Source organism: Planococcus citri, chromosome 2 (genome assembly GCF_950023065.1).
Source record: "Planococcus citri chromosome 2, ihPlaCitr1.1, whole genome shotgun sequence".
Taxonomy (NCBI): domain Eukaryota; kingdom Metazoa; phylum Arthropoda; class Insecta; order Hemiptera; family Pseudococcidae; genus Planococcus; species Planococcus citri.
The window spans coordinates 34141811-34166507 of NC_088678.1; the positions used below are offsets into that span (position 1 = coordinate 34141811).

The 24697-nt window shown below is 34.4% G+C and overlaps 1 protein-coding gene across 2 annotated transcripts in view; it reads right to left on the reverse strand.

Moving 5' to 3' along the window:
- The window catches only part of LOC135835524 (zwei Ig domain protein zig-8-like), a 415219-nt gene that overhangs the window by 57768 nt on the left and 332754 nt on the right, over nt 1-24697 (reverse strand). For both annotated transcript variants that reach the window (XM_065349790.1, XM_065349789.1), the window contains exon 3: nt 4034-4200. In XM_065349790.1, coding sequence (XP_065205862.1) covers nt 4034-4200 — 167 coding nt within the window. The remainder of the gene's footprint in view (nt 1-4033; nt 4201-24697) is intronic.

The following is a 24697-nucleotide window of genomic DNA, read 5'->3' on the forward strand; positions in this document are numbered from 1 at the left end:
TTGCGATATACTCGTATATTAATGCGAAGTTATACCGAGCTATTTTCCATTTCTCGTTATCGTGTAATATACTACTCGAGATAGGTAACCTGCTCAAAAAAATATTCGTAATTGGTTCACTTCGTGATTCTTGCACCGGCACATATTATTAGCTCACTCTAATACAGAGTAAGTTTCAAGTTCATGAATATAATGTAATTTTTACCAACAGAGATATTCAAACAAGTGAAACCAAGTGTGTAAGATATCTTTTTTCAAAAAATGTGTATTGTTTCTTGTTCTCATTCTTCTGTATAAAGCTTCTGATGAAATTTATAATATGCGCTTATTTTCGTTTATCTTTTCATCTCAAGTATAAATTTGACAATTGACTATTTTTTTTTTTCAAATTATGGTTAAGGTATCGTAGTTTACATTAATGATTAAATAATGATGTCAATTATGAAATGCCCGGTAAATATTGATGGACGTATTCGCACATTAGTTCTGAGCTTCAACATGAATTTTTAAACTGCGAAATTGCAATTGAATTCGATGCGTTCAAATATTAGGTACATATCAACATTGCAGAGTACTTTTCATTTTCCAATTCTCTCATAACGACGAATAAAGATTAAATTTTCAACGCTTTCAAGTACTCAAATACCACGTTTTAAAACCTATTGTATATTTAATAATTCTCTCGTACACATTACATTTTATTTCATGCACCAAACAAATGTAATTATGCAGATAAAAGCATGCGCAAAAATACGTACTCCACTACACATGTAAATTTTCCATCGCCAAAAAGGTAAAAAAAAAAAAAAAAAAATACCCACATACTGACGCATACCTACCTATACTCATGTAACACGGGTTCGCAACCTTAATGGAAAATAATTTACTCGGTTATCCGAATAGAAACATAATAAAGTGGGATTTTCCCAAAATGGAAAAGCACTAGGATGAATTTACTTTTTACAAAATGATAAAAGGCTATCGTTAGGAAAAAAAACGAGCCACGACCAGATGTTCTCTCGAGACTATAGCTTCTCAAAGGTTTGGGGGAAATATCTACCTAATGTAGACGTTTTTCAAGACCGTATATTTCACCGAAAGGAAATTTGCTTTTATAATACCGTTAGATGAAAATTTCATCCGGAAATTTTTCCTGCCCAAGGATACGCCTTTGAAAGTTTGACGAGCGTGCGGTTTTATGAAAGTGACTGGCGGTGATTCCAAGAGTGGACAAATTTTCGTCTAGTCAAGGTTTCTCCACAGATGAGAAAAATTTCTTAGACGTAATTTGACCGATGAAAATTTATATTAAGGAATATTTTTTCACGAGAGGTAAATCTTTGGTTGACCTGATTTGATGAAATTCAGTCGAGAGGTAGGCTACATGAGATTCAAGCTTGTTTCGGTGGAGGCAGAATGATGGTAATTGGACTGTATTTTCTTTCCATCGTTGAAAATTTCAGGGTTGTTTTAATTTGGATCTTATTTCTTATGCTTTGAGGAACGTGACTGGTGGTTTTTTTTTTTTTTTTTTACATTTTTCTTGTGAATACAGTTGGTGCCAAAAATATTCAGTTTAGCTTTAGCTTAATTGTTTTTCGTTAAGTGTCCGCGTAATTATTAACATCGATCAAAAGTAATTAGTGATTCTTAAAGCTCAATTCTTCTTCTCTTAGAATCACTATTCACTTTTGGCTGTTCGTATTTTTAACCCATAGAAAAATGAATATTTGTAAAACAAGTCAAAAATAGGGGTTCTAAAAATATTCGGTTTTAATAAATAAACAAATAAAAACAAAACAAATAATACATCTCTAGGATTTAAAAAAAAGAAAAAAATTAACAATTCAGTTTAAAATAATATTTAATATTTTACGGCATAACCATTCAATTTCATGTCGCATTCAACCTTTTTGGCATATTTGAGATTACTTTTTAAAAATAATTTGGAGACAGAGCTTCTCATCTTCTTTTAATCATTTTTTCAACTCTGAAACTGAGGAAATCGGCAATGAACATATTTTTTGGTCTAATTCATCCCAAACATTCTCGATCAGCTTCAAATCTAGCGATTAGGTGGGGGGGGGGGGTTGAGAATTTTTGGGACCTTGTAGAGTACCCATGCTTGAACTAGTCTGGATTTATGCTTAGGATCATTATCTTGATAGAATTTAAACGTTCGTTTGATTCCATATTTCTGTGCAGTGGAGAGGAGACATCGATATTACACTAAATGGATACCCAGTGGGTCCACTTACCCCGTGTCAAACAGCAACAACGGTTATTGTTGCGATTTTTTTTCAGCACATGGCATCTAATTGGTTGATTTTGAATTCAAATTTGGTGGCCGTGTAGGTCCGGGTAAATTTGAAGTTAATCGCCTCTTCCCCCTTGCAAAATGTTTCGATGGGCATCACTTGCGCCAAACGGATGCACTTCAGTAAGTAACCATCTTCTTTCCCCTCTGTACTTCGTGATCACTGAATTTCCCACCCGCCTCTCTACATGCTGTGTATCCATTTAGTGTAATATCAATGAGATGAGATGACCTTGAAGTATACAAAGATATTGCTGGCTATTCATATTTCCTTTGATGAAGACTAATTCCCCTACTCCAGAAGTTGTAATACAGCCCCATACCATGACACACACACACCATGCTTTACAGTTGGTTGTAAGTTTATTGGGTTCAGTTCATTTGGTCTTCTCCATACAATCTAACGACCATCTAATCCAAATACATTGTAGCCTATTTACTTTCATCACAAAATATAACATAGTTCCAGTAATCTTTGGGTTGGTTGACTGTAATCCTTTGCAAAATTTATGTACTCGTACTTTTCAATTCTTATCATTTATAAATGGTTTTCTTTGTGCTATTCTACTGTTGCATCCATAATTATGTAAGGTTCTTCGAACAGTTGTTGGCGAAATTTGTTTTGAAATCACTTGATTGACTTAACTTCCATTATCAACTTTGGAGCACTTAATTTTGGATTTTTTTTGATTTTTCAGATGATTATACGCTTAGAACTTTCAGTCTGCTGTTTGTGGGATAGAAGCTACTCTGTTTTCATTTTTGTATCTTCTATTAAATCACCAACTGTACTCTCAGGTATTTATTTACATTCAAACCAAATTTTTTTGGAACTGACATTTATTTCTGTTGTGTTTTACAAATATTCACTTTTCTATGGGCTAAAAATAGGAACTGCCAAAAGTGAATAGTGATCCTGTGAGAAGAAGAATCGAGCTTTTTTGATTGATCTTTAAAATTACGCGAGCAGGTAACAAAAAACAATGGAGCTAAATCCAAGACCACTTTCAAAGTAAACTGGTGGCTGAAAATTTGCAGACTGTTTTTTTTTTTTTTTTTTTTTTTTTTTTAAATGAAATTTGTGTTGTGAAAATATTTTTTTTTGAAAAATCTCGCATTAATTATAGGTACCAGAACAACGAAAAATATAATTTCTGAAACTGGGGAAGTGTTTTGGAATGCAGCAGTGGTGCCAATTTTTTGGCGATTGTCAATCCCTCTGCCAAAAAAAACCTGAAACGTTGAATAGCTAGGTTTTAATTTAAGATACCTTTTTCAATTTTTTAGAATTGGTCATAATGCTTAAAAAAGTAGGCCCCACTGCGTTTCAAAATATTTCCCCAGTTTCAGAAATGATATCTTTCGAAGTTTCGATGTTTTGGTGTAATTATTTATCTAATCTGAAAATTTTGAGGAACAAAAATTTTTGTGCCATATTCCCCAAAACAAGTTTGGCAGGGGCTGGAGCGAAAAAACAAAAAAATTTTCGAAAATGCTTTCTCTCTGAGGACATACATTTTTCTTGTTCTAGGATACGTCCGGAGCTGAAGACATTTTTCTGAGTGACTTTCAACTAAAAATTATAAGGTCTCCGCACTGTATTTGATCAACATTCCCTCCCCCGCGATCCACCCTGTATAATATCTACATATGTTAATCTCACACCTAAAAAATGAGCATGAAAACGAACTAAAAATGTGTGACATTAATACTCACCGATTTATCTCCTAATTGATACACACGACAGTGTAAAAATGCACTCTGACCGACAATAGTGGTAACATTTCTGACTACATTGAGATCAAAATAAGGTGATATACTGGAATTACTATTTGTACTGTGAGAATTTGCATCTGGTGGTGTGTCGCCTATTTTTGGTTCTCCTGTAACGAAAACAACAAAATAATTAGGCAAATCATCTATAATAAATAGCTTTCAATGACGTAATGTTAACGCTAACTATACCCATACAAAATGAGAACACGTGTCGTACTCTATTGCTTTTACCTTTTTGTATGTAACACAATAATTCTATGTAATTGTATATCTTCACAATAGTTTGGACTTTGAGATCGATTTAAGTTATTTGTCAAAATTTAACGATGATGACGTCTGTCTATTTTCAAATTCCCGAGGTTTAAGTATTCCTACTTTTGGCATACTTATACCCACGAAGGAATTCACCAATAATGATGGACGTCTTTGAAAAATACTCAATTAAAAATTATCTGGTACAATTTATCGTATTCACGTGTATAAAGTGTTGGGTACCTTGCTACCTACTAAACGATGTAGGTATGTCGAAAATTGGCAAACCATTATATATTTTAAATCAGTCCAAACTGATGGAATTTTCGTAGCAAGTTCAAGGGAAAAAATCGCTCTTACCGAAGAGTTAGTTAAGCGATTTATTCTAGCGGCGTGTACAGAAATTGCGAAGGTACCTCTAGATCTGGAATGAATGTAGGGAGTCATTTTTCATGTTTGAAGTTCAGTTTAAACATATAAAATTGCGACTTGGTTTCAAGCAAGAGGAAGGTTGAACCTTCGAAAAATATTTACGCTATTTGTTGTACACGGATGCTTATACCATCAACGTGTGGGCTCGTATGTGTGAAGAATTTCTCCTTCGTAAGAGGCGGCTGCTGTTTAATAATTGTGCACACGTGTTTGAAAAGTTGCATAGCTTATACCTACCTTATATGAGCAGTGATGTGGATTTACCCCTTTGAAAAAAAAAATTATGCGATATTTTACACGTTTGTGTGAGAAAAGAAGTCTATCGAAGGTAACGAAGGAAAGGTAAATTAATCAGAACACAGAGAATGTTTTAGAAACTGAAAATGTATGTGAATCATTCAGCTGGTTTTTTTTCTTCACTATTTGGTTCTTACGTATACAGTTGGAATATTCTTTCGAGATTTTTATTACCGATTGCACGTAACCCTTCGAAGCACATCGTCGACAACGCGACGGAATATTTTGTCATTGAAGGGGGTTCTGGTGACGAAGTTAAACCCTAATAAATATCCCACCTCGATGTACGAGTATTCACCCTTAATACGATGCGTCGTCGACGGTCGACGACGTCGTCCGCGTTGTCGTTTTCTTACCGTGCAACTATTTTCGAAATCAAATCAACACACGTCACGTTTTCGTTCGCAGATTACTCCGTTCATCGGCGTTTTTCATATGTGTGACCGGAAACTGGAAATTTTCGAACAATTTAATCAAAGATTCTTTTGACGCTTAATGCAGAGGAAATAGGAATACCAGATGAAGGACAGATATGAATAATATCGTTCGGTTGGCGAAATCGGTCTGGTCATTTTGATTTGTTTATGCTGTTCGTTTTTTTTTCCTTTTTTTTTTATTCAATCACATTTTTAGAGGCTGAAGTTGCCTTCAAATGTATGGTTTGAGGTTGAAATTTTGTTTTATTTTTTAAATTAGGTAAATTATTTATTACCTATTTTAAAATTGTAGAGAGGGGAGAGAGTTTAAGCATGTGTATGTATCTACAGTTTTGATCAAAAATTGTGACCAGATAACGAATTGGAAAATGTTTGCTTATACATAGAAAAAAAATTTCAAGTCTATTTGAACATTTGTAAAAATTAGTAAAAAAAATTAAATAAAGCCCATTTTCCACGGAACCCCTCAATGCTAACGTGTAGCTGCGCACACTTTGTACAGCTCCAAATGTCTGTCGTGTAGCTTAAATGGAATTTGCGCAGTGCCAAAAAGAATGTAAATTTCAAAAATTTATTATTCTGGAGAAAAATTCACACAAAAATACTATAAAATGAAAACATCAAAAATTACTTATCTACAAAACTTAAGAACAAAAACGATCTTGATTTAACAAACAATTTTTTAGAATTCTTCCATCATCACTTGTTTGCAACTACATGTATATTTAAACTTATGTAGTGGCATTCTGAAAAAGTTTTATGAACTTCTAGACCTGCATTTTTCAAGGCAACTCCAAATTTTTGCAATTTATCACCCCTACAGGATGTCTGAGAAGTGGTGGTGGTACAAACTTCATATTTGAGTACAGCTGGGTAGGGGCACGACTAAGAAAAAAGGTTATGTGAAGGTGTGGTCTATTTTGAAAATTGAAGGGACAAAATACGTTTCCAAAATCCAAGAACCGAAATACATTTTGACCATGGAGGTCGGTGGTACTTTGAAAAATGAACAAAATGACCTATTATGACTTCATTTGCCAAACTTGCAAATTGAAGGGGCTACAAAACGATTTTTAATTTCAAAAAATCACGATGAAAAAAATAGATGCGGAAATTAATACTTCGTCAAAAAATGAACAAATTTTGTTATGAACATTTTTTTTTCTTACTCTGAAATTTAAAAAAATTTTCAAGTTCGAAACTTGTAAATTTTAATAAAATTTTTAGCAAATCAAAACTTGTTCAGCTTCAAAAACTTTTTAAATTTTAGAGCAAGAAAAAAAATGACCATAACAAAATTTGTTCATTTGTTGACGAAGTATTCATTTCCGTATCTATTTTTTTTCATCGCGACTTTTTGAAATTAAAAATCATTTGTAGCCCCTTCAATTTGCAAGTTAGGCAAATGAAGTCATAATAGTTCATTTTGTTCATTTTTCAAAGTACCACCCACCTCCATGGCCAAAATTGTACATATTTCGGTTCTTGGATTTTGGAAACGTATTTTGCCCCTTCAATTTTCAAAATAGGCAACTTGTCATCTTACGTTTTTTTAATTCTAACCCGAATCTGAAGTTTGTACCACCCCTCCCCGGACACCCTGTACATATAACTCTTTCAACGGCAAAAGTATGCAATTTCTCAAAATATCATTTTTTGCTTGTCTCTGAAATTTTCGTATGAATTCACTTTCAAAATCAACAAATTTCAACTTTCAAAAATTTAGATGAACTGAAGGGATGTTTCTTTCTTTTTTTAAAAATGTAGTTGCTTTGTAACAGCTTCAACTTTGATGATATCCTATTTTGCAAACGAACCTTTTTTTGTTTGTTTCAAAAAGTTGATTAAAAAATTTGGTCAGAAATATGAAATTTTGCTAAAGGTACATAGCTATCCTTTCAATTTCCAAATTAGGCAGGGAGGGTTGAATTCAACTCAAATTGATTTTTAATAAAATCGATTTAAAATATTTCTACATATTTTGGTTTTTCATAAAAAAATGACATGAAAGTTTCAATTTTCCAATGAGCAGATTATTGAACGAAATCAAAAATGTAACTTGTTCGTGTTCTTAGTGCTGAAATACAAAGATTTAAAAAAAAATTATAGCAAATGAACATGGAGTTACACGGACAAAGAAGGTATCTCAGCCAGCAGAAATTCTTTTTTGAACCGGGACAAAGCTAAATCAAAAAAGCAGGCAAAAATATGTACATAACCAGCCAAAATTTCAGATGCGATAAAACGCATTTTCGATTTATGGGGAATTTTTGGAAAACAAAAATAGGGGAAGAAATAAAAATTTCACGAAATTTACTTGCTACAGTTCCTATAAATTTTAGTTGGTTTTTTTTAGGCAACTACATTTTTTGGTATTTTTTTAGAAGTGATTTTTCAAATTTTAAACCCTTAAGTAGGGCTATCATATGCATTTTTAAAAAGAACTAATCGTGCTCTTTCAATATAACACTGTTTAAATCTGGAAGTCTTCTGCTAGGTTGAACACATTTCTCAACTAAATCGTTCAAAATGTATGTAGGTATAGTTTAATTCAGTAGACGTGCTCTAAATGTGTTTCTTTGAGGCACAACCTCTTCACCAGTTCTCTAGCTATTTTGTGTTGTTCAACCAAAATAAAATGCACCCCCCCCCCTACGTCTTACCGTATTTCTTTTTCATTCAAAATTGATTCATTATCCACGCAGGTAAGTATTTCTCTTAAAAATAATATTTCTTAATTAAAGAAAACTGATTATAATTTAATGTCGGTAATTCGTCAAGTATTGAAATCATTATGCGGCCTGCGGGTACATATTTTTAGGTTAGCAAGGCGTGTAGGTAAGTATCCATCGTGTAAAAATTTTCGTAAATAATTCCAACGAAGCGAGAAACGAGAAACCGTGAAGAAGGAATAAGGAAAGGATTGAAAAAAGGTGCCAAAAGGAGGAGAGAAGAAAGTAGATATTAAGGAAAGAAAAAAAAAGGGGAAAAATCTTTTTATTAAAATATTAACACTGTACATTCTGCTAGAAAATTAATTATAAAAATATAAGCGAAAAAGTATAGGTACGAGGAGAAGGAACTTATCGTTTCGAAACGACGAATCAACAAAACACGACGGCTCGGCTGGTGTAAAGCTTTTTCAAACAGTTCTTTGAACCGCACTTTATTACTATATAGGAAGGTAGTAGGTAGGTAAAGAAGCGAACAGAAAGGCTGAACTTCTTTGACATTTTTTTACTCTTTTTATCAAATTCGGTCCACTTGGGTTTAAGTTTATATAAAAGATATTAAACAGAGAATAGGAGAGGACAAAAAGAAGAAGCATGAGGAGAAACGATCAGCACACTTGGAAGCTAGAAAAATCCAATACCGCAATTCCTTTTCTACACTTTAAAGTTCAACGTAAATGTCATTACGACCTAAAACGTGCTATATATATATTTTTTTTAACTGGGCGTACCATTAAATACAAAGAGTATTTATTTGAATTAAAGAACAATTTTCCAAAGGTTGATTTTTCTATTGTTAATATCAAATGGGAAAATCTTTTCGGTGGAAAAAACGGACACTATATACGTAATCGTTTTCACAAAACGGAATGCGAAAAATGTCAGTAATGTCCACGTTTTCGAAACGCCGAAGGAGGAATCGTTTCTATTGTTGAATATAAAAAGCAGCCGGAGTATGGGCTGGAAATTCTTTAACTCGCTTTTATCTTATTCGATGGTTATTTTCGAGCTCACGTATTATTCGATCACGTATTTTCCAGCTCGCATCCTAGGTACATAGGACGTCCATTTTTAGACTATTAATAAAACATATCCTAAAATGAGGCGATTGGCGGTTCATCGTTTACTGCAGTGCAAGGTCTGGTATTCGCAGCAAGTATCTGTCTATATCGTTTACCAAATAATTGGCGAGGTTTTTGTACATTCGAAAGTTTTCACGGGGTGACCCGAAAGTGTTTTATTTTGTTATACTGTTTCAAAATACGAGTAGGTACCTACTTCATTTATTCGAACTCGAGGTGATCTTTTTTTTAAACAGTTCAAATCACGTTTTAGATACCTACGTGTGGTTCATTATCATCATCATCAAATCGACCTCTTGAAAGGTTTCGTATTTCTTGATTAGGTGTTGTGTTTTCTCGTTGCCAAATGCAGTTGTCTGAGTTGTCTCTATGTAACCTTGAAAAGAGCTAGATATATATACGTTGGGGGAAAAAAGCTCCTCATTATCGAAAGCACAAAGCTTTGATATCAAACTGCTAAAAGGTTATAATCAGCTTTAAAATATAACGTAATTAATTTTGCATTAGATTTGCCTTGTTTCGAATATGATTCAGATTTTCTCACGAATGAGTTACCTACCTATTTTCTGTCGGTGAAATGGCTGAAATCGCGTTTCTACGAGTAGATCTACCTACGTCGAAATGAGTTAATCATCTCGTTCGTGTAAGTACAGAAAACGTCGACTAATGATTAACTGCGAGTTTAAATTGTCGCGCAGAATTTCACTGTGACATAATTTTTCATTAATATAATCACTCGAACGTGTTCATCTTCGCACAATCCACAGTAAAATGAGAACGTTTAAACTATTCGACGATAGATATCTCCGTTCACGGAATTTTTTCACTTTATGGGTATATATTTGTATGATTCAAGCCGCAGGGAATTTTTTTAATCCTTTGACTGGGCTGGAAGTATCTATCTTTGATATTTTTCAAACGTAAAACGTAGATACGTTTGTAAGGAGAAAAATATTCGCACACCGAAAAAAAATTTCGACTGAAAAATTTGAAATTGTTTCTCAAATGTTTCAACATTTTTTCGTATTTTTCCTCCTTCGAGTGACTTCGGAATCCATTTGAAAATCCGAATGGAATTTTTCAACTTCCAGCGGAATATTTTATACTTTTTTATAACCGCGAAAGTGCGAATAAGTGGCCGCAAATAATTCGGCTTGAATTTGGGTGAAGGTTATGCATTCAGTTTGAGATTTTTTTTTTTGCAAAATATCTGGCGGGTACTTTGGTTGATTAAAGATAACCGTTTTTAAATTGAACCGTAGAGTATCCATTAAATTATCAATAAATGCTTCGAGGAAAATATTCATCGAGAAAAATATACATCCTTAAGGTTTTTCAAAGAAGGGAATGAGAGGGGTGAAGAGAAAGGCGAGTTTGTTGGAAGTGATAAAAAAGAGTAAAACGAAAATCATTTTAATTTTGAAATAAAGCCAATGGGACTATAAAACGTATAGAAAAGTGAAGAAAAGTAAACAGATTTTTAAAAAATGAAAAATTCCATCAACGTATTTAATTACTAATTAGGTAGGTACAAATGCCCGAAAATTGTAAATTTTTCCACCAATTTTGAAAAACAGAAACATGATTTTTTCTATAGCAATTCCATCTGAAATTTAGAGGAATGAATTTTGAACGAGGAAATGAAACATTGACTTTTTTCGAGTTCAATAAAACTGAAACTGCGACAATCAAAAATCTGACGTCATATTCGGTTTCAGCGTCACCAAAAACATACTATTTCATGTATCGCACGAACAAACCCCATTTTTGAATTTTTACCTCATTTGGGGAGGTGTTGGGGGCCGTGGGTGGGGTCCAATCTGAAATCTGACGGCATATTCGTATTCAGCGTTACCAAAAACATATAACTCGATATGTCACATGCCCCAGGTTTCTTTTTGAAAGTTTCGTCCAAATTTGGGGGAGGGGGTGCTTCGCTGCCCCTAAATCGGAATTTGTGAATAACGACTCTAAAAAACATTTTTATTGAAAAATTACAACATTACAAACAATACTCCAGAAATTACTTTAATAGCATGTGGCGTAGGGCGTAGGTACCCTATTCATCTTATTACACAGGTGAAGGGGTGTTGATTTTGTTCGAATTTGACTATGGCGCACTCGAGGTATAATTTTGGGTAAGTTATATGTTGTTCTAGGATCAATACTGCATCTAAAAAATATTTTTCAAAAAGTGTGTCAAAAGGCCTTGGGGGGGGGGGTAAGGGGGTCCCAAAAAATTTAATCGAAATTTTGAAGGGGAAAAGTGGGAGTAGGGGGCTGTTGATTTTTTTTTGGGAAAAGCCCTTATGCATACGTACACTTTGGTTCAAGTTTGAAAAAAATTGACCCGAGTCAATCCTGAGCAAAGAATTAAAAACGATTTTAGATTTTTGAGGAAATACTCAAGAACCACTTAGAGTTGAGGTCCAAAACTTGAGGAAAATACCCATCTTGGGGGGTACCTATACATCACATAAGTTTCACCTCCGAAAGTTTCTGGTGCCGCTCGACCATACTTATCTGCCTAGGGCCTTTTTGTTACGTTGGGTATACAAAAAACGAACATATTTTTTTGACGTACCTAATCATTAACAATTATTCGAATCCCCAACCCTCATCTTTAGTCAAGATATTAACTTTTGCCCCTCTGGAAAAATCATCTAAGGGTGAATTGTGACAAAAAAAAAAAAAAAATGAAACAAATTTATGCAGCATTAGAAACGTTTTCAAATACAAAACCACGCGGTCGTTTTTTTGCTTGAGCAGGTTAGATTGGCAATATGTCGCCGAGACGGTTCTTATCTCATCGAGCTGTTGGCGAATTGATGGTCGAACCAAGCACAGGGAATGGTATGAAAAAGGAGGAAAGAGAAAGAAGCCCTTTTTTGAAAATCATTTGTAACTATTGGATAAATTTTCAAATAAACTGTTTTCGCTTCGGTAACCTCTTACTGTAGGGTTTTCTATTGACACGACGAAGAATTTAGGTACTACATATTTTAGCTACGATCTTGTTGAAAGCAAAAGCGGTAGAGGAGAAGAGAGTGTTTTCCTGCGGGTAAATGCGGTTTCCCTACCTAACCAGTAAATAATTTTCTGATTAAGATTATTAATTAATTTTCTGTGGCGAAATTTTACATAAGTAAAAGTTTTTCTATTAAATAAATTTATTCAAATTCAATGAACGAGATTATCCGCCAAGAATAATACCCTATGACGAAGATTGAGAAAAAAAATCTGTTTAAAATTTAAATAGAAAGAAACTAATCTGAATAATATCAGATATTTTAAAATTCTTTCAGCATACTAATAACTGAAATTCATCTTGTAACCTTCTTCCTTTTTTTATATATTTTTTATTTATCATTATTATTATTATTTTTTTAATTTTCAAAAGTTTAATTGAATAGGGAGTTTTACGAAAACGAATTTTCGTTTATTGCGACTCCCCCCTCCCCCTACCAGCCTTATTCCCTTCAGGATACGTTTTTTAAAACATATTCGAGAATTTAAACCTTTTTTTTTTCGGCTCTACTTTGAAACTTTCTGAAATATGAATTGTAAATCTCGGATAAAAAGTCCGAGAATAAACAATTACCCCAATTGTACCAGTATAAAATCTCGCAGAATTGTTTACAATTTCAAATACTTAAACGAAAAAAAAAAAAATCATTGTCAGTTATACGTACTCGTAGTGTAAAGTATTACCTACTAACCTACTTCATAGATTTTTTGAAAAATATTGACGGATTATGTTTGCTGTGTATTTTTACAGATTTGCTCGAGCTCACTTCGGATTTCTTGTTTGGCGATAGCTTTCCATATAAGAACAGAAATTCGCGAAATTGATAAGTTGACATCGTTGTTGGAGTTTTTGCTTTTGATAGATTTTTTTTTTCATCTCGGCAAGAGGGTAATGCCTTAAGGTAAGAGATTCGTATATGTCAGCGTCGTATTAATTTTTGACTTTATTTTTTCCCCCTATTTCGTCGTCGTCGCGTCGTTCGATTTATATTATTTTTTGACGTTTTCTCTTTTTTCCCCCTTCGTCGCATACTACGTGAAAGTCTTTTATTAGATGTTTTTGGTGAGAAAATTTCCTTAGGGAGAGGCATTGTTTTTACTTTAAAAAAATATTGATTATGTTTACGGCGCGGTGAGATTTTCTATTGACAATTTTCGCAATACGGAGTGATGAAAAACTTCAGGAATCGAGATAATTTTCATTATTAGGGAATAATTGAATTTTTCACGGACCATCGTGTTATTTTTTATTGTTGTTTTCGAATTCCAATCTTCGGATTTATTGCGAGATAATTCAATTTTTACATTAATCGTCTTGTAGCGAAAGCTGCTGACTTTATTATGAGTAATCTGTCTCGGCTTGCTACTCAAATAATACAAATTAATTCAATTTTGAAAAAATGTCTTTCAAAACAAAAAAACCTTGTAGAATACGATTCTATTATTGTTTTCAATTTCTAATTCAATTTCTTTCCAAAGAAAGGTGAATTTTGATTCATGGGGTTATTTGGAAAACGAAACGCTCGAAACTTGGAAGCGCTCTGGAGGCTGAAAAAAATGAGTTCTATGACAAAATGGCAAAAATGATGAAGATTGAAGTTATAGATTTAAAAAAAATGGGAAATCCACTTTTGAAATATTCACATCAAGCTGCAAATTTTATAGTTTGTTTCAGAATTTGATTTATGAAAAGATTGAAATTTGAGGAAGAAGGGGAGAGAGAGGAGGGATTCTGGTTTAAAAATGAAATCGGAATTGTTATCTATGTCTACCAATCACATTTCGTACTCCTCGATCATTTTCCTGTAATTTTAAAGTAATAATTACATAAGTGAATTTCATGAAAATTACTTTCATTTGAATTAGGTAACATTGAGTCTGGAATTTATCTGCAGTCTTGAAAAAAGTCAACCTTGAAATTGATGTTCAGAGTTCAAAACAATGAGTTGAAATTAGATACCTCCTCCGAATGGAGACCAATCAAGTAAGTATTAAAAAAAATATATTCAATTTAAGAACGAATAAAAAATTGAAATTTTTTGCTAGGCTACATCAAAAGTGACCCCTCCACCCCCCTCCTTCATAACTTATATCTAAAAAAACAACTGTAGAAATTAACTGAATGCATTTTTGGAGAAAATAATGAAGAATTCTTGAAATTTAATTGAAAAAATTAAAAACGGTTGGTTTCCGGACATTCCTCCAAGTAGGTACATTTTCCAAAATGGAAAAACTCTGAGTTGTCGTTTTTCTGAATGACCATAATTTCGCAAATTCAATTTCTCCAAATCCCATTATAAAAATTGTCAAGAAAAGCAGTCAGAATTGTCAAAATACGAGTAACTCGTTCTTTTTTCACCAAAATTGCCAAAAAGTATTTTTTTGCCAAAAATTATACAGAAAAGAACTTTTTTTGTTCCAAATTTCCAAAAAATCTGGCTTTTTTGTCTTAAAAAAATGTTGTTTTTTTTTGGTCAAAATTACATAAAGTGAACTTTTGTTGAAAATACTGAAAAATCTGAAAAATCTGATCTACTTTTTTGCAAAAAGTGTGAAAAAAGTCAAGTACTTTTTGGAATAAGAACCATTTTTGTCAAAATTGCCAAAAAAAGTCTCATTTTGTTGACGAAAAATTACAGAAAAAACGTCGCAATAAAATCTGTTTTTTTTTCTAATTAAAATTATCAAAAAATCTCACTATTTTGCCAAATTTGTGCAAAATTTTACTTTTTGTTGTAAAAGCTTTAAAAAAACACCCATTTTATCAAAATTTCCAAAATTAACCCTGCGTTTTTTTTTTGTCAAAATTTCACGAAGATTATTGTTTTTTTCTTGTAGTAGTAATAATTTATTTAAAAGTCCTCCTTTTTACATAATTTTCCAACTTTATATTTTAATGAAATGTTTGACAAACTGCAAAAAATAATTTTTTATCAAACCTGCGGGGAAGACTTTTTTTGTCAAAATTTTCCAAGTTTTGATTTGTTACTAAGATCGCAAGAAAAATAATTCGTTCGAGGAAGGTTTATTTTGGGAAATCGAATTCGAGAGTTCAGTAGTCAGAAAAAACGTCCGGAAAAAATTTATTTGGGGAAATTGACTTTCGAAGTGATGAGAGTAGGGAATAATGGGTCAGGTGATTGTCCTAGAATTCTGATTTTTCATATTGGTAATGAATGATGACTAAAAATATTTGTAAAAATACTGACATGATTTTTCCTGAGTATTTCAGACTTATTTCGGTTAAAAAAGAGAGTTGAAATAGGCATCCTTATCACAAAAAATTCGTCATTATTTTGGTCAAATGGTCAAAACCCTGTTTTCAAAAATTCTTAACACGTTTCCTTATGCTTTTTAGGTGAATCATGGTGAAAAAAACGAGGCTCCTGGCGCATAACCCGTGACCAAGTTGGAAAGCCGAAACTTTCAAAAACTTATGTTTTGGCAAAGGTAGTCTACTTAAAGAGGTCAAGTAACCCAACTTAAGAATGAGTTTTCCATCTAGTGTGATTAGGGACGACAGAATTTCAATAAACCTCATTTTAATTTTTTTAATTGAAAAAAAAAACAACCATTATACTCTGAGCGGTATAAAGCTGAAGCAAAGATAGGTACAATGTTTCACAATCTCCAGAATTTTTATAAAAAATAAAATTCATCGAACCTATTTTGAGAACCCCTCGGCATTGTAAAACAAGCCCGTTTACATATAAAATAAATCCATGTGAAAAGCTATTTCTACCACCGAATGAAGCGAAGGGAATGAGAAAAAAAGCAAAACAGATAACGAACGATTGTTGCGAAAGAAAAAAGCGAGATAGACAGGGAGAAAAAGAGAAAAATCCAGGAAAATGGTTGGCGGATATCAAAGAAACCCGATCGACTGGTTATCGAATGCTGTAAATCAGATAAAAATATCGTTTTTTTTTCTAGCTTCATTCATTCAATCACCAAATGCACAAGTTGCTGTATCTTCTCTACGCTCGTATTTATTGTGAAAATGAAAATAGGAAGTAATCGCGGTACACTGACCTTTGGCCGAGTCTTCGATGCCATGTAGCTATGGAAGTCTGATGAAAGGCCAAGCTTGGAAAAATTTCTGCTCGAGTCAGGCGGAAAATAAAAAGCGTTCGAGTCACCTTGAAGTTAACTTAGGTGTAAAATTTAATCAGAAACGTTGAATAAATGGCGTGTATTATATTCTATTTTGAAAATCTAGCGGTAGTTTTCCATACTTTTGCATATGTGTAGGTACATTCATTCATACTCATACTTGTAGCAGGTTGCCAGGTAGATAGGCAGAGTATTTGTATAGGTGAATTAACTACACATTTTGTATACGAAGATAGAGAAAGCAACAAGGGGTAAGAGTAAGAGTAATATTCGAGAATTCCAAGGCCAATGGTATCTTTATGATACAAATCATCGTAGTACGTATACGTACGTTGGTTTGCATGTGAAACCCATAGAGCTCTTTTCATTCAAGTCAGCGAACGAAGTCCCAGGCTGGGGGAGAGTTGCACATTGCTACTGATACGTGTGGCTGGCGGTAATTCATCAATTCATACGCGTCAGAAATAAGATTAACTTTAAAAGATACAAGATCAGAATAAACCGGCCCATTTGTCATGTCTACCGTTCATAACGTTGAAATAAATGCGTAAAGTGAAGAAAAGTGAATTTATTACTCTAGTTGAAGGAAAAACGATTCCTTCATCCATTGTCACGAATTAAAAGCATGCATAACCTCTCTCTCTGCCAGTCGTCTATCTCCCCTGGCTTCTCTTACAGCTCGAGTCAAACCTGTAACGTTCAATTTTTCAAAATTACCTTCGTCTAATGCGATTTTTTCACATATATGACGGTCGAGTAATGGGAATAATTTTTCAAAATCTCTGCGAGCAACACGGGCTCGGCGAAGAGAGAGAAAAAAACTACGCCTCGTGTAGTAAACAGAAGTAAAATCAACCACAAAGGTGTTTTTTTTTTCTCTTCTGTATGTTTATCATCGTGCCAACCCAGTAACTTATGCGAATAAAGCCGAAGGCGGGTGTTTCGCCGAGAAAAAAGAAGAGGAAAAAAGTTTCGAAAGATGAAAATCTCGCCATCGTTGCCTTTGGTTGGTTTATGCATGTACTCGTAGGCGAAAGCTGTGACAGGGTAGGAAAGTTTTGAATGTGTTTTGTCGCATCGGGTATATTCAAGAGTTAAGTTTCAGGTTTAGTATGATGCATAACGTCGAGGTGATAAGAAGACATTAGAGAAACGCGGCTATTTAACAAATAACACACCCCACACGACACCTCGACCGTGCCACATACACATTCAAAGTACACGCAACGTGGCGCGGCGCGGCTGCTGCTTGCTGGGCTCTTCTTGTTGTTGATGGTAAGAATGGGAAATATGGCGTTATTATACGTCGTCGAAACTTTCCTATATTTCTATTAAACCTAAAACTATTCACGTTTTTGGAAACGGAACAATCAAAATTTATGTGAAAAGTTTTCTTCTTCCTATAATGTGTTTTTGGACTTGGAATAAATGATGAAGTCATGCAGAATTTTGAAAATTCCTTTTCATCCGAACTTATGGAGTAGACAGAACGTTATAATGGTCTCGAGTATGGATTAACGAGCGAGCTTATACTGTACTATGTATATAATGAATGGAGCTCGTAATCGATATATGAGTTTTGAAAATGTGCTAAAAGAAAAGCCAACCTATAACCTTTCGCTATGATGGCGAATGAGGAAAAAAACACGCACTTAGTCTGATGCATGTACTCGACTACTCGTACGAGTACCTACGTGGAATGGTAAGAGCAGCAGATGGGAGGGTTCCTCGTTCAGCAAAGCTGGTGGAAAATATACCTTTCTACTGTGAAATTCGCCCATGTATAGAAAGTTAATTATCTTATTTTGATGAATTGGGTATGGGCAGATATCGAAGAAATGAAGGAAATAACGTCATTTGGAAGTATTAACTTGTAATCGGATAATGATTCGATGAACTATTTTCATCGATATGAAATATACCTGTGTGCAATATATGTTATTAGAATTATATGTAAGAATGTACATGCATACGATTTATGTACGTACAATCCTACATACAGGGTGGTTCAAATTCGAGCTTAAAAAGAAATTCATATTTTATTGCATTTCATACGAAAAGAGGTACAAACAGTACAAACGAAGATGGAATTCTATTAATTCATGTAATAGGCTAATCGTAAGTTTCACAAAACAAGTACCACAACTGGTGGGAAATTTTGTAATCAGATAAATATTAATGGAAAGAGCATGCAAATAATATCAGCAAAATTTTCAGGTGCCAAAATACATTTCTTGATCTTTGGTGAATTTTAAAAAATGAGATTCGGGCTAAAAATGAAAAAAAAACCACAAAATTTTGTCGAATTGATCAAGAAAGCTGAAACTTGGTATTTATATCCTACTTTTGATCGCCCAAATTGATCAGAAATGGTTTATCGAACAGTTTTGAGCTGTTCTGGAGTCTTCAGCCGATTTTTAGAAGTTGAAATTTTCACAAAATTTTATTCGACAATGTTGGGAAGCCAAACTTTACTGTGAGCCCTAAGGAGGTGGTTTCAAGCCTTTCTGAAGCCCCCAAAGATATCTCGGAAATTCCTTGCATTTAAAAAATGTCGTAAAATCCGTTAAAAAATGTCGTAAAATCCTTTCAAATGAAGTTCCCACCAATATTCCAGTCATTTTGGCAAAATTTTTAATCGAACCTCGAAAAAATTGGAGGAAAGCTGAATTTCACATTATTTGTTCAAATTGGTCTCTAAAACAACCCGTCAAAAGTTGCACCCCGCAACTTGCCGGCTACCCCCGCAACAGGTCATTAACCTTTTGCTGATACTGGTTTTTCGGCTGTATCGCCAAAATGAAGGGTTCAAGACGAAAAATGTTCGAACAAAAATTGTGCTTGGCTGAATTTCCTATCAGAATGACCAGTTCAGATTTTTCCAAAATGACGATTTCACCCTTACATGAGGAGGGGGTAAAGTATTCAATTTTATGAAAATTGTTTAAAAATGAAAATCTACAATTTCAAACGTGAACTCGATTCACGTAGACTTGAAAATATTATAACCAAAGTTGCACACTGCAGCTTGTCTGCTACGCCAGCAAGAGGTCATTAACCTTTGTCAATCTAAATTTTTCGGCTATATCGTCGAAATGAAGGATCGGAGGAGAAAAAGTGATTGGACCAAAATTATTCTACGTCAAATTTCCTGTATGCACGACCAGTTCAGTTGGAATATAGTTTTCGATTTATGGTGAATTTTTGAAAATCAAATTTGGGCCAAAAATGAGAAAAATATCAAAATTTTACCGAATTGAGCTATAAAGCTGAAATTTGAGACATACCCTATTTTTGACCTGCCAAATCGATTGGAAACGATTTCAAACCGTTTTGAGCAGTTCTGGAGCCTCCAGCACATTTTTGAAACTTGAAATTCCCACAAAATTTTATCAAAAGCAGTTGAATAAGCTAAAATTCATTATGTAAACTAATTTCAATACGCTAGGAAGTCGACTGCAAGTAGATTTTAAGTCGTTTTGGAGCCTTCAGCGAGTTTTTGGAATTACTGGTGCCTCCGGTAAATTTTTTTGAAACTTGCAACTTCTACAAAATTTCATCAAAATGAAGTTTGTAAGTCGAAAGTTGATTCGGATAGATTTTGTGGCATTTTTTGAAAAACAGAAGTTTCTAAAAATGTGCTGGAGACTCCAAAACGGATTGAAACTGCCTGCGATCCACCTCAGAATAATGTCAAAAATGGGGCGCACTGTGGGCCAGGAGACCCCCTAAAACGCGCGTAATTCAATATTTTATCCCAGTATAGATATATATAAGAAAAAGTCATTGATCCTTATGTTTTTGAGGTCGTAGAATCCGAATTTGGCAAAAAAAAAATTCGTGGGGTGGGGGGGGGTGAGGCGTCAGAGGGGGGAGAAATGAAAAATTTGTGCATATCAACGTGCGATACATCGATATGTATGTTTTTGAGGTCGCAGAATCCGAATCTGATGATATTTTTTTCGTTTAGGTGGGGGGTGAGGCGTTGGAGGGGGAGAAATGAAAAATTTGAGCATATCAACGTTCGATACATCGATATGTATGTTTTTGAGGTCGTAGAATCCGAATTTGGTAATATTTTTTTGGTGGGGTGGAGGGGTGAAGCGTTAGAGGGAGGAGAAATGAAAATTGTTTTTTCCAGAATTAATTTTTCAAAGTGACCGTTTTTTACATGACGTTGATTTTCGTGTTTCTATGAAAACTATCGAATTCCGTCGAATTCCGCGTACTTTTCGACTTGGACAGGTTCAGTAGTATGTACGGAATAGGAATGCATGATTTTTGGGTGCCCCCAGGTGCCCCGAGGTTTTTTATGATTTTTAGTTTTCAAAAATACATAATTTTGATGAAAATCGCTCCAAACGCACACACGTGAATTTTTCTCTTCCTACATGCTTCATCCCCCCTACACCCCCCAACCAAAAAAAAAATCGAATTCGGATTGTACGACCTCAAAAACATGCATTTCGATGTATCAAACGTTGATATGTTCAAAAAACCTCGGGGCACCTGGGGGCACCCAAAAATCATGCATTCCTATTCCGTACATACTACTGAACCTGCCCAAGTCGAAAAGTACGCGGAATTCGACGGAATTCGATAGTTTTCATAGAAACACGAAAATCAACGTCATGTAAAAAACGGTCACTTTGAAAAATTAATTCTGGAAAAAACAATTTTCATTTCTCCTCCCTCTAACGCTTCACCCCTCCACCCCACCAAAAAAATATTACCAAATTCGGATTCTACGACCTCAAAAACATACATATCGATGTATCGAACGTTGATATGCTCAAATTTTTCATTTCTCCCCCTCCAACGCCTCACCCCCCACCTAAACGAAAAAAATATCATCAGATTCGGATTCTGCGACCTCAAAAACATACATATCGATGTATCGCACGTTGATATGCACAAATTTTTCATTTCTCCCCCCTCTAACGCCTCACCCCCCCACCCCACGAAATTTTTTTTTGCCAAATTCGGATTCTACGACCTCAAAAACATAAGGATCAATGACTTTTTCTTATATATATCTATACTGGGATAAAATATTGAATTACGCGCGTTTTAGGGGGTCTCCTGGCCCATAGTGGGGCGTCTCTGTTTGGTAAAATTTTATGGATATTTCGAGCATTGAAAAACCTGCTAGAGACTTCGGTAATTTCCAAAAAGTCGCTGGAGGCTCCAAAATGACTAGAAATCTACCGGTAGTCGACTTCATAGCGTATTAAAATTAGTTTACAGAGTAAATTTCAGTTTTCCAACTGCTTTTTATGAAATTTCAAGTTTCTAAAATCTGTTGTAGGCTCTAGAAGTTTTCGAAAAGTCGCTGGAGACTCCAAAATGACTTGAACCAACCTGCAGTCGACTTGATAACGTATAGAAATTGGAGTACACAGTAAATTTTGGATTTCCAACTCTGTTTGGTAAATTTTTATGGATATTTCGAGCATTGAAATATCTGCTGGAGGCTCCAGTAATTTCCAAAAAGTCGCTGGAGGTTCCAAAACGACTTGAAATATACTTGCAGTCGACTCCCTAGCTTTTTGAAATTAGTTTACATAATTTGTGGGAATTTCAAGTTTCAAAAATGTGCTGGAGGCTCCAGAACAGTTCAGAACGGTTTAAAATCGTTTCCAATCGATTTTAAAAATTCACCAAAAATCGAAAAATATATTCCAACTAAACTGGTCATGCAAAAAGCACTGATTTTTGTCTAGCGCTTTTCTTGTGAATGGTTATTCAGGCCCTACGTTCTTTTTAATTTAATTTTTCTGTTTGTGGGTTTGTGTGGCACAGGTTGGGAGAGTCAAATCAAAAAAATCAAGTCTATATTCGCACTAAACACCGCCAAAATCGTTATAAATTACATGTCACACAAAACTTACTGTTATTTTGAGCTCTGACAGAAATACCCTTCCCCCACTGCTTTTTGAAACCAAAACATTTATAAAGTAAATTCAAGTCCATTTAAATCCCAAATCTCAGCAAATCGATTACTTTTGGTACACGTTACGAAAAATATAAATACATGATATAAAGAATCGAACAACAGCAACATTTAATTTATCTGACCTTTTCCCATTCGGATCCATCGAAAAAAAAAGTCAAGAATATCCGCCTTCAAGCTCGCAAAAACTTGAAGTAATTTTCGAATTCCCATATGTTACGCGTCGAAGAAAAACATTCACAGGTGATTCCTCATCAAAAAAGTAGTCTTCTCACGAAGCTACAAACAGGGGTGCCTATTGGTTGCAATCTACCAACAAGTACCATACACACTAGAAGAAAATTGATATAAGATATCGGGCAGAGGTGATATGACCATATAATAATCTTCGGTTAACAATCGATAGGACTAGTTTGAAGTAAAACCAAGAATATAAACATAGTTATAAAGGCAATTTTCAATACCGTCGTACATCCTTCTACAAACATTCTCGCTTTTCAATGTTAGTTCGATTGGCGCGACGTTTTTTTTTCTTCAGAATCGAACATCGCCCCCAAGTTAATAACGTCATTCCTGACGTTTATTTGAGCGTTTTTTTTTAAACCCTCGATTGAAAGGATATCGAGTTTGAGACGCCTTTATTGGCGTTCGTCGTATACGGAAAAATGAAACTCGGACTCGTCCATTTTTCAAATTTACACGCACCGTTGATATCTCCGCGTTGCGTACCAGAAGTCGACGATTTTAAAAATGACGATTGTGCGTGTTTGAAAAGGAAAATCTACGTGTGCAATTCGAGGAAGAATCTGCGGCCGCAGTTGGACAATGACACTACCATGCACGGGGACCGCCGAGCGGGGAAAACACGCTTCTAAGACGCTGGGAAATTTACAATAAAACTTTGTATCTAAACTTACATCTGTAAATTTCTTCGTTGAATAAAGCATAGGAAGAAAGGTTCGTTCGTATAGTTTGCAGCATCGTTTTTCATACAAAATATATGGTTCGCGGCCGTAAACGTTGTGTATAAATTCAAACCAACAAGAAGTTTTCTCATTCGTTGAACGGTAGGTAAATTTAAACCGAAAACAAAAATTTTTCTCCTCAAGTTTCACTCGTCACGCTCTCTCTTTCTATTCGCTTACCATATAAACTCTCTTATACATACATAATACCGCGTGCATGATATAGTAATGGTGAAAAATCTCTTTTAACCGCGCCTTATTTACCTACACGAATATTAGCGAATGATGGAATTCTAAATTTATGTGTACTTTTGATATATTCTCAATAGCACACGTGTACAAGTTGAATTCACCTGCCGGCACGTATAGTTCAGCAGGTAATTCGCTCAGGTTGATAGAGTAATAATAATCGAATGCTATTTCTCGTCTTTAAAGATCTGTAGGTGGTTGATATACATATAGGTAAGGTAGGTAGATATTACCTATAGATAGGTATTCGTATTTCTAACAGTGTGGCATGTTTGCCTCAATTTTCTGGCAAAATATTTCTATTTTTAATAGTCTACATAGGTACAAGTATCTTTGACATCGTCTTGGTATCTTTTTGATAGGTTGAGTCATTGAATCCAAAATTTCAAACTTTGTATGGAAACAAGATGACTTAATCAAAAACCGCAACTAAAAGACAAATAGCATAAAGTTGTAGGTAGTTGGCAAAATTGATTGAAAATGCTAGAGCACAGTATAAGATAGACAAATCAGGGTCAACCAAATGTCTTTTGTTCTGGTCTTATCTGAATGGGAGGGTGCAGTATGTGTCTTACAAAAACAAAATATCTAGTATATACCCCTGTCCATCTGGTGTCCCTCAGGGTTCTAACTTGGGCCCTCTTTTCTTTCTATTATTTCTAAACGACCTCCCATCTGTGCTAGAAAATTTAGAGAGCCTGCTTTTTGCTGATGATGCAAAAATATATACCTAAGAAAATTCAAATTGTAAAAGATAGCCAAGAACTTCAGACAGATTTAGATAGGTTCGTTGAATGGAGCATTGAAAACAAACTTCCCCTGAATATTTCTAAATGTGCTACAATAACATTTACTCGAAAAAAAATGTTATAGGTTGCACATATACAGCCAATGGGGAAGAACTTTCTCGCTTAACAACGGTTAGGGACCAGGGTGTGATTCTAGATGTGGGGCTTACCTTCAAGTGTCATGTCAATACTGTGTTAGTCAAGGCAAGACGCGAATGGCATATTTTGTGGTCAGAAATTCTGCTCATTTCAGGAGGATAAGCACGTTTAAGATTTT